General features: G+C 50.6%; 2 protein-coding genes across 2 annotated transcripts in view; one reads left to right on the top strand and one right to left on the bottom strand.

The window, feature by feature from the left end:
* EEF2KMT (eukaryotic elongation factor 2 lysine methyltransferase) overlaps positions 1 to 4364 on the top strand; it is a 10349-nt gene extending 5985 nt beyond the window's left edge. Inside the window, exons 5-8 of the mRNA XM_003790850.3 lie at positions 395 to 528; positions 613 to 878; positions 2193 to 2342; positions 4083 to 4364. Coding sequence (XP_003790898.1) covers positions 395 to 528; positions 613 to 878; positions 2193 to 2342; positions 4083 to 4183 — 651 coding nt within the window. The 3' untranslated portion in view covers positions 4184 to 4364. The remainder of the gene's footprint in view (positions 1 to 394; positions 529 to 612; positions 879 to 2192; positions 2343 to 4082) is intronic.
* An 855-nt stretch (positions 4365 to 5219) lies between these two features.
* The window catches only part of ALG1 (ALG1, chitobiosyldiphosphodolichol beta-mannosyltransferase), a 12662-nt gene continuing 9146 nt past the window's right edge, over positions 5220 to 8735 (bottom strand). Inside the window, 3 exon segments of the mRNA XM_012805830.2 lie at positions 5220 to 5868; positions 7410 to 7485; positions 8309 to 8423. Coding sequence (XP_012661284.2) covers positions 5611 to 5868; positions 7410 to 7485; positions 8309 to 8423 — 449 coding nt within the window. The 3' untranslated portion in view covers positions 5220 to 5610.

Raw genomic sequence — 8735 nt, 5'->3', positions numbered from 1 at the left:
CACTCCCCAAGTCTTCAGACATGAGCCAGAAATGTTGTTATAAAATAAAACATAGAGAAAACCACATAAAAGCATCACAAAGGCACCCATCACTTTGTAGCCTCACCCACCCCAGCCCCACCACCCCGCCCTCACTGTGTGCTCCGTGGGGGTGATTCCGCCATTTCAGAACATTAAGGGAAGAGAATTGGGCAGGGTATAACCTGAGATTGGCCCTTGAACTCTGCCCAAGCTATTGCTGTTGCACAGTCTGTTCTGTTCTGGGAATGCTGAGCGGCATTCCCTGGCGTGGCGCCCCCACAGTTTATTTAGCCTCCACTCGTATGATTTTCTTTTAAACACCAGCTACTTGTATCCTGAAAGCTGGATTGATTCTCTCATCCTCTTGATGTAGCCCTCAGGGGACTCGGTGACACTCTCAGAGAGCACAGCCATTGTCTCCCACGGTACCACTGGCCTAGTCACATGGGACGCCGCCCTCTACCTTGCAGAATGGGCCATCGAGAACCCAGCAGCCTTCACGCACAGGTGATCTTGGGGCATAGGGCAGGCCACCAAGGCAGGCTTGCCGTGGCTCAGTTATAGACATGAGTCCCCCTTCCTCCCACCCAGGATAGTCCTAGAACTGGGCAGCGGAGCTGGCCTCACAGGCCTAGCCATTTGCAAAACCTGCCATCCCAGAGCCTACATCTTCAGTGACTATCACAGCCGTGTCCTCGAGCAGCTCCGAGGGAATGTCCTTCTCAATGGCTTATTGTTAGAGCCAGGCATCACCACCAACTCAGAGAGCCCCAGGGTGACAGTGGCCCATCTGGACTGGGATGTTGTGACGATCTCTCAGCTCTCTGCCTTCCAACCAGATGTCGTAATTGCAGCAGGTAATGCCCAGCCCAGGGCGGACTTGAGCAGGTGACTTCCTTGCAGCCCCACCCAGCTATAGGCTCTGGGGAAAAGGAATGGTGGATGCTGCCGGGCAGGGGAATGATGGGACTTCCAGAAGAATCATTTTGGGCCTCCAAGGTGACCTCCGAGCACTGGGATGTGCTTTGTAAGATGACCCTAAAGCCATAGTCCTCTTGATGGGGACAGACATATTCCTGTTATAATGATTCCATCCAGTAAATGAACCCTAGCTTTTCCCAGCAAGGCATGACAGGATCAGAACAGGCCCCAGGGCACCAGACCAGTCTGCCCCATTAGCCAGGCCACAGCTGAGTAGAGAGACTTCATCTCCCTCCCAGCAGTCGCTGCTGGGGGAGGTGTCTCAGTTCCCACCCAGGACCTAAACAGGATAGCCAGAGCAGCACATCAAAGAAATCTGGGCCAGCCCCACCCTACCCCTGCTTACCAGCCCATTGAGATGCCAGCATTTCACCCCCATGTGACCAACAGGGGCACATCTGTCCCCACTCCACTCCCCAAGTCTTCAGACATGAGCCAGAAATGGCCGTAGCAGCCCCCGGTTTCCTGAGGGCCACTAAGGACTGTGCAATTCTCCCAGAACTGTCTGAGTCCTCCACATGTCACCAGCACCCAGCTCTGGGCAGGCCTGGGGTGGGATTGCAGGAGCCAGACTGTCAGGGAACACCACCTCTGTCGGTGCTGGCTCACTGCATCATCACACATCAATATTTCCCTGTGGCCCTAGCTATCTGCATCCCAGGACCATGCTCCCTGTCCTTCAGAGACTACGAGGGAACCAGGCACTTCTGGTACCAGGACAGAGTCCTTGAGAGAAGGCTCCTGTCCATCCTTTGTGGAGCCCACACAGTCCCCTCTCCAGCTCCACTCTGGTTGGAGCCCAGCCCTGAAACCCATGGGTCCCACATCCAGGGATATCACACTTGAGCAACAAGCCCATCCATCGGGCAGCAGATGCCTGGAAACACAAAGTCCAAGGCCGAGGCAGGTTTTGCTTCATTATGTGTCTTCTAAATAGGCCAAGAAGCAAAAAGTTGATTTTTTTCTTTTAAAGAAACTCCAGTGAGCCTGGGTACTTTGTCCTGTGTTGCAGTGTCTTCTAGCAGCTTGTTTTCTCTCCTAAGAATGTTCCCTTTCCACCCAAGTAATCTCCTTTTCTTCTAATAGCCCAAATCTAATGTACCTGCTGCTTCCATCCTCATCCTGTTGCTGAGGTCAGCACAACCAGAACCCTCCGTGTCCCTGTTGGTAACCTGAGGCTTTCTCCATAGACGTGCTGTACTGCCCAGAGGTCATCCTCTCACTGGTCAAGGTCCTGCAGTACCTCTCTTCTTGCCTGAAGGACCAGCGGACTCCTGACGTCTTTGTTGCCTTCACCATCCGCAACCCAGAGACGTGTCAGCTATTTACCACCAAGCTAGGTGAGTCCCTGCACCTGGGAGCTGTCCCCACAGTACTCCAGTAAAAGAACGGGGCCCTGGGGAAAAGTTAGGAAGCCCCACACCCACATATCCCCTGGGAACTCCGCAGAGGCAGGACAGTGAGCAGGGTAGGGCGCCAGACAGGAGAGAGGTGGCTTGGTACAGTGATGGGCCTGAGACCTGCAGCACTACTGTGTGTGCCAGGTTTCCTAACTCTTTGGGCCTTGGTTTCCTTAATTTGCACAATAGAGGTATCAGGATGCCACTTGGTTTCAGGGCTGGACAAAGTTCTGGCCCCCCGGGCACCTAGTGCAGACTCTAGAGGCAGATCCACTAGCCACCCTGTTGAGCTGGGCTGTCACTCACCCCCATGTGTCAGTGTCCTTCCTCACCTGCACCTGGAGAGACCCACTCCAGAGGAAAGCTTGTACACACCCAGACAGTGCCTAGCATGCAGGGACATTCAGTAACGGGACAGCTGCTGTTATAGTAAGCTATCTACAGTTATCTTCCAAGTAAGTGGAAGAACAGAGTGGCAGGGTGATTTTTTAAGAAGAGGCCCACCTGCACACAACCCTGCCATGCGCCATCATCAGAACTGACATGTCAGCCCCCCCAGCACCTGCAAGGAGTATATCATCATCCCGTGTCACCCACAAAGACACTAGGGACAGGGAGGCTGGGCAACCCCCAAGCTCCCACAGACTTCAGCCAGGCTACCTACACTACACCCAGTCCCCCCAAAACCAGCCGTCTGCAACCTCCAGGGCACAGTAGGCGTGGCCAGGGCTTTCACATGCAACCTGGTGGCAGCACAGAACCCCATCTGCCCAGCTCCCCCTGGGCAAAGCCCCTCCCAAAAACTACATGCACAGACACGCCTGCAGCAGCTTCTGCTGACAGACAACCCAGATGCCCACCTGTGCCATGGCAAGTTAACTACAGAGCAAACAAACAATGAACAAATGAACACTCACAGTGCTCTGCTGACAGTGCTATACAGCCTTTAAAGAATGCCTGCAGTGTCTTTTAAGTGAAAAAAGCTGAGTGCCAAGTATACATAAGCTTTTTTCTTAAAAGACAGGGTCTCATTGTTGCCTACAAGCCCATTTTTGTTTTAAAAAAATAATTAGCTTAGCACAATGGCATATGCCTGTAATCTCAACTACTTGAGAGACCCAGGTGAAAGGATCACTTGAGCCCTGGATTTCAAGGCCAGCCTGGGCAACGTGGCAAGGCCCTATCTCTGAAGAAAAAAAAAATTTTAGTTTTAATATCATCATGTTAGTATACATAGGTACCTATAGGGAGTAAAACTAGAATATACACCAATTGCCCGTTGTTACACTGAGATGGTGAGATTAGAGAGACAGCTACACTTTCATGTCAGTACTTCATTTTCGTGAGTACTAATTTCTCACTCATACCAAAAAAGTGATTAAAAAATCATCCCTGCAACTGGCTCTTCAGACACCTGTGCTGATGAGGATGGCACAAGCCCCTCTAAGCATGAAGAGTGGGCCTGCTGGGCAGACATACATGGGTTCTGACCTTGGAGGGGCAGGTGTGCAGCGGGGCACGGCAGGAAGCCTGGCTGCCAGTCACTACCCTGCAGACCACCTGGAAGAGGCTCCTGAGCATCCCGGTGAGCCTGGAAATCTGTGACGTGTGCAGACCAGCCTGAACACATCCCAGGCCCATCTCAAATGCCATCTTGAGATGCATGTGCTCTGTTTCCAGGCCAGGCCGGGATCCGATGGGAAGCAGTACCTCCTCACAACCGGAAACTATTCCCTTATGATGAGCACTCAGAGATGGCAATTCTGCAACTCACGCTATAGGGCTCCCAAAGGCTTCTGAAGATTACTGTGAAAATCAAATCACTAACATAGAAAGAATTTTTGTGGGAAAGCAAATAAAACTTTCACTGGGGCCAGGTTTGGTGGCTCATGCCTATAATCTCAGCACGTTGGGAGGCCAAGGCAGGAGAATTATTTGAGGCCAGGAGTTCAAAACCAACCTGGGGAACAGCAAGACTCCATCTCTAAAAAATGGAAATATCAGCCAGATGTGGTGGTGCACATCTGCAGTCCCAGCTACACAGGACGATGGCTTGAATACAGGATAAAAGCAGCGGTGAACTACAATTTCAGTGGACTCCAGCCTGGATGAGAGAATAAGACCCCTCCATCTTAAAAACAGACAAGTAAAACCTTCCATTGAACTAAATATTTGAGGAATGACAAATCATAAACTGTTCTAATAAGATATAAACCATTTAAGTATGTGGGTACCCCTTTGCTGTCAGCAGTTCTGATTCTTTTTTTTTTTGAGACAGAGCCTCAAGCTGTCACCCTGGGTAGAGTACTATGACATCACAGCTCACAGCAACCTCCAACTTCTGGGCTCAAGTGAGTCTCCTGCCTCAGCCTCCAAGTAGCTGGGACCACAGGCACCCGCCACAATGCCCGGCTATTTTTTTCACTGTTGTTTGGCGGGCCTGCGCTGGATTTGAACCCACCACTTTAGGTGTATGTGGCTGGCACCTTAGCCACTTGAGCCACAAGTGCCGAGCCAGCAGTTCTGATTCTTAAGAACATCATCATAGGCAGTGCCTGTAGCTCAGTGGGTAGGGCACCAGCCACATACACTAGAGCTGGCAGGTTCAAACCCAGCCCTGGCCTGCTAAAACAACAACAACTACAATAAAAAAAATAGCTGGGCATTGTGGTGGGCACCCATAGTCCCAGCTACTTGGGAGGCTAAGGCAAGAGAATCACTTAAGTCCAAGAGTCTGAAGTTGCTGTTAGCTATGATGCCATGGCACTCTACCCAGGGCAACAACTTGAGACTGTCTCAAAAAAAAAAAAAGAAAATCTCCATAGACTAGAAATGAAAGTTTTGGCTCAAAGGCAAGTATTTCCTTTGTGCAGATAACATCTGTACATCAAGTGTAACGTCCCCTAACCTTGACACTTCATTTCTCAGACGGCCAAGCAGGCAGCCCCACTGCACCTACAGCATAGCAGGTATCCATGTCCCAGGCAGAAGCCGAGGGGTTAGGACCACAACAGGATAGAATGGGGAAGGGCACACACCACCATGGAACAGAGAGATGCTAAGAAGCCCAGCAGGTAATAAAAAAGTAATATGCCAGGTTGTGCTGGGGGGGGGAGTACAGAATAGGGGAAGAGGAAGTACTTCAGAGCCTCCAAAGATGCCAGGGCAGCCATAGCTTCCTGGGGCACAGCTCCTGGTCACTACAGCTTCATTCACGTTTCGGCCTCTGACTCCTGGGGCACTGCTCAGAAGAGTTTGCCCAGGGACTTGGTGGTGGAGGCAGAAGGGGACCCGAGGTAGGGGGAATCCTGAGTTTTAGTCTCTGGCCCCAGGGTCACATGTCCACAAGCAGAGGGAGCACAGTCTGAGTCCAGCTCTCATCCCACCGCGGATGCTCTGACTGACAGAGGTTCTTCCGGAACTGGTTCAGTTTGCCAGCAGGATCAGGAAACTTCGAGAAAAGCATCTGCAAAAAAAAAGACCAGAACTGACCTCATTGTTACTGCCCACCTCATCCCAGGTGACTGCCTGCTGACTCCAGGTCCCCCACCCAACAACACCCCCTTCAGAGTCTCCACTCCTTCACTAGGCACCCAAGGCCTCTCGTGCCCGGGCAATGCTTTGTCTCATCTACTTGACAGCGAGTGTGCTGGGAACACACTGCATATCCCACTCTTCCCCACACTTCATGCCCTGGGGCACCTCCTGCCCTCTGCCTGCCATTCCTTTTCCAGGAGCACCTGCCCTCAGTCTCTGGCTTGTCTACTAAGAATGAAGTGATGTCTATCTTCTTTCCAGCTTTGTTGAACTGTTCTGAACCAATCAGGAATTGGCAAACTATAGCCTGCCAGCCAAATCTAGCCTACCATCTATCTTTGTAAATAAAGTTTTAGTAGAACACAGCCACACCCTTTCTTCCACAGATGGTCTGTGGCTTTCCCACTATAACAGAGTTCGGTAGTTCTGACAATGACTATATGGTAAAACCTAAAAGATTTTCTACCTGAACCTTTATGGAAAAAGTTTACTGATTGTTCAGTTGTTAAGAATGACAATAAAGGGCTGGATGCAGTGGCTCATGCCTGTAATCCTAGCACTTTAGGAGGCCAAGGTAGGTGGATTGCTTGAGCTCAGGAGTTCAAAACCATACTGAGCAAGAGTGAGATCCCATCTCTACTAAAGAATACAAATACTAGCTAGGCATCATGATGGGCACCTGTAGCCCCGGTTAACTCAGGAGGCTAAGGCAAAAGGATTGCTTGAGCCCAAGAGTTTGAGGTTGCTGTGAGCTATGATGGCACCATGGCACTATACCTGGGGCAAGAGAGTGAGACTCTTTCTCAAAAAAAAAATTTTTTTTTAAAAAGGTAACAGTAAGAAACAAGCATCCTTGGTAGCACCTGTGGCTCAGTGAGTAGGGCGCCCGCCCCATATACCAAGGGTGGCAGGTTCAAACCCAGCCCCAGCCAAACTGCAACAAAAAAATAGCCAGGCATTGTGGCGAGTGCCTATAGTCCCAGCTACTCGGGAGGCTGAGCAAGAGAATTCCCTAAGCCCAGGAGGTGAAAGTTGCTGTGACCTTGTGACGCCACAGCACTCTACCAAGGGTGATAAAATAAGACTCTGTCTCTATAAAAAAGAAAGAAACAAGCATTCTTCACAGAATCCCACTTGCCTTTTGAGGCTGGACCAAGGAGCCCCTTTCATTCCCCACTCTTACTCCCCAGACCCTGATCACTCCCTAAACTACAGCGCAGCTGCCTTGCTCAGGCATCATCTGTGTGCTGTAAGTGCCATAGATCCAAAGGGCAGGCACGGGAATGTCCTGATTTTCCTGAGCCCACTGGTTGGTCAAAACAGGACAGTATATGGAAGCCCTTTGTCCCTCCCCCAGCTTTTCTTCCAGACCCCCTAGTCCCACCGTGGCTGCAGGAAGCAGTAATTAGGATCATGGCTCAGGGCCCATCTCCAAACCCCAAGCCCTGGAGCAGGGGCTGATGCGGCTACCTGCAGCTGAGCTGCCAGTTCCTCCGAGTCTTCAAAGACCAGGCCATTTTCTTCATGTTTCACCAGCTCATGTAAACTGCAAAGAGAACAAGGGGACCTAAGAGCTGCCTGGAAAAGGAACCCGACCCTGTGGGGTACTCAAGAATTATTTCTGCATTTTGACTCTTAACTCCATGCCCATGAAACCAGGGCCCGGCTTGGCACTAAGGATGGCTTCTCTGGTCACCAGGAGGCTTGGTTCTAACATGCCCTGAGTTCAGCTTACTTGAGGGTCTAACATCCCGAACTGTCCATCTACAGCAGTGGTTCTCAATCTTCCTAATGCTGGACCCTTTAATATAGTTCCTCATGTTGTGGTGACCCCCAACCATAAAATTGTTTTCATTGCTACTTTATAACTGTAATTTTGCTACTGTTATGAAACATAACATAAATATCTGATATGCAGGATGTATTGAGGCAACCCCTGTGAATGGGTCATTCGACCCCCAAAGGGCTCATGACCCACAGGTTGAAAACTGCTGATCTATAGGCTGCTAAGCTCTGCCTGCTGAGGCTGCTATTTCTAGAACTTCTAACATTGCCCTTTCCAAATACCTGTCTTTGCCAGGTTGAGTGGCACTCATTTAACCAATTTAAATCCAACTATCTGAGCTTAGCCAAGGGGGACATGGGAAGAGCAAAAAAAGAGAAATAAAACCACATAAGCTATGCAGGCAGTTCCAGCCACCTCTCTGTGAGCACGAGCAAAACACACCCTATTCTCAGCCACCATGCTGGACTGGGAGGCGGCACCTTGCTGGTGGCACCTGTCATGGGCAGCTCAGACTGCGGTATAGTCCCCCCTCAGCTACTGATTTGAGAACCAAACCCCAGGAAGACTCAGCTTCTGCTCCTACCATTTGAAGTTCATAGCACACACAGGCAAACGGCACCCGAACATGTCTACCACCTTCATGGGCAGGTCCAGGCCACTGGAGGATTTGTGCAGACAGACACCCAGGTCTGCTGACCCTGCAAGGCAAGAGGGCAGTCAGTGCCAGCCTCCACCCCAGGAACGCCAATCCTTCCAGGACTGTGGAGTGACACCTCCTATGGGAAGTGGAAATCGGATGATGCCCCCAGATGCAAGTGACTTAAGTTGGCCCCACAACCAAACAAGCTGGCCAGGGGCAGGGACATGGTGATGCTCCCTGCTGCCATGCCTGGCATCTGTAAACTGCTTGTTACTTAACTTTCTTATCTCAGTTAACTTACTTTCCCTACTTAACCACAACTTACTGGAAATGAACTTAAAACAGTTATTGTTAATCCAAAGGGCAGGCA

This window comes from Otolemur garnettii, unplaced genomic scaffold (genome assembly GCF_000181295.1).
Source record: "Otolemur garnettii isolate 467f Iridium unplaced genomic scaffold, OtoGar3 scaffold00044, whole genome shotgun sequence".
Taxonomy (NCBI): domain Eukaryota; kingdom Metazoa; phylum Chordata; class Mammalia; order Primates; family Galagidae; genus Otolemur; species Otolemur garnettii.
Note: the sequence above shows the minus strand (reverse complement) of the source record. Positions and strands in the feature narration are given on the sequence as shown.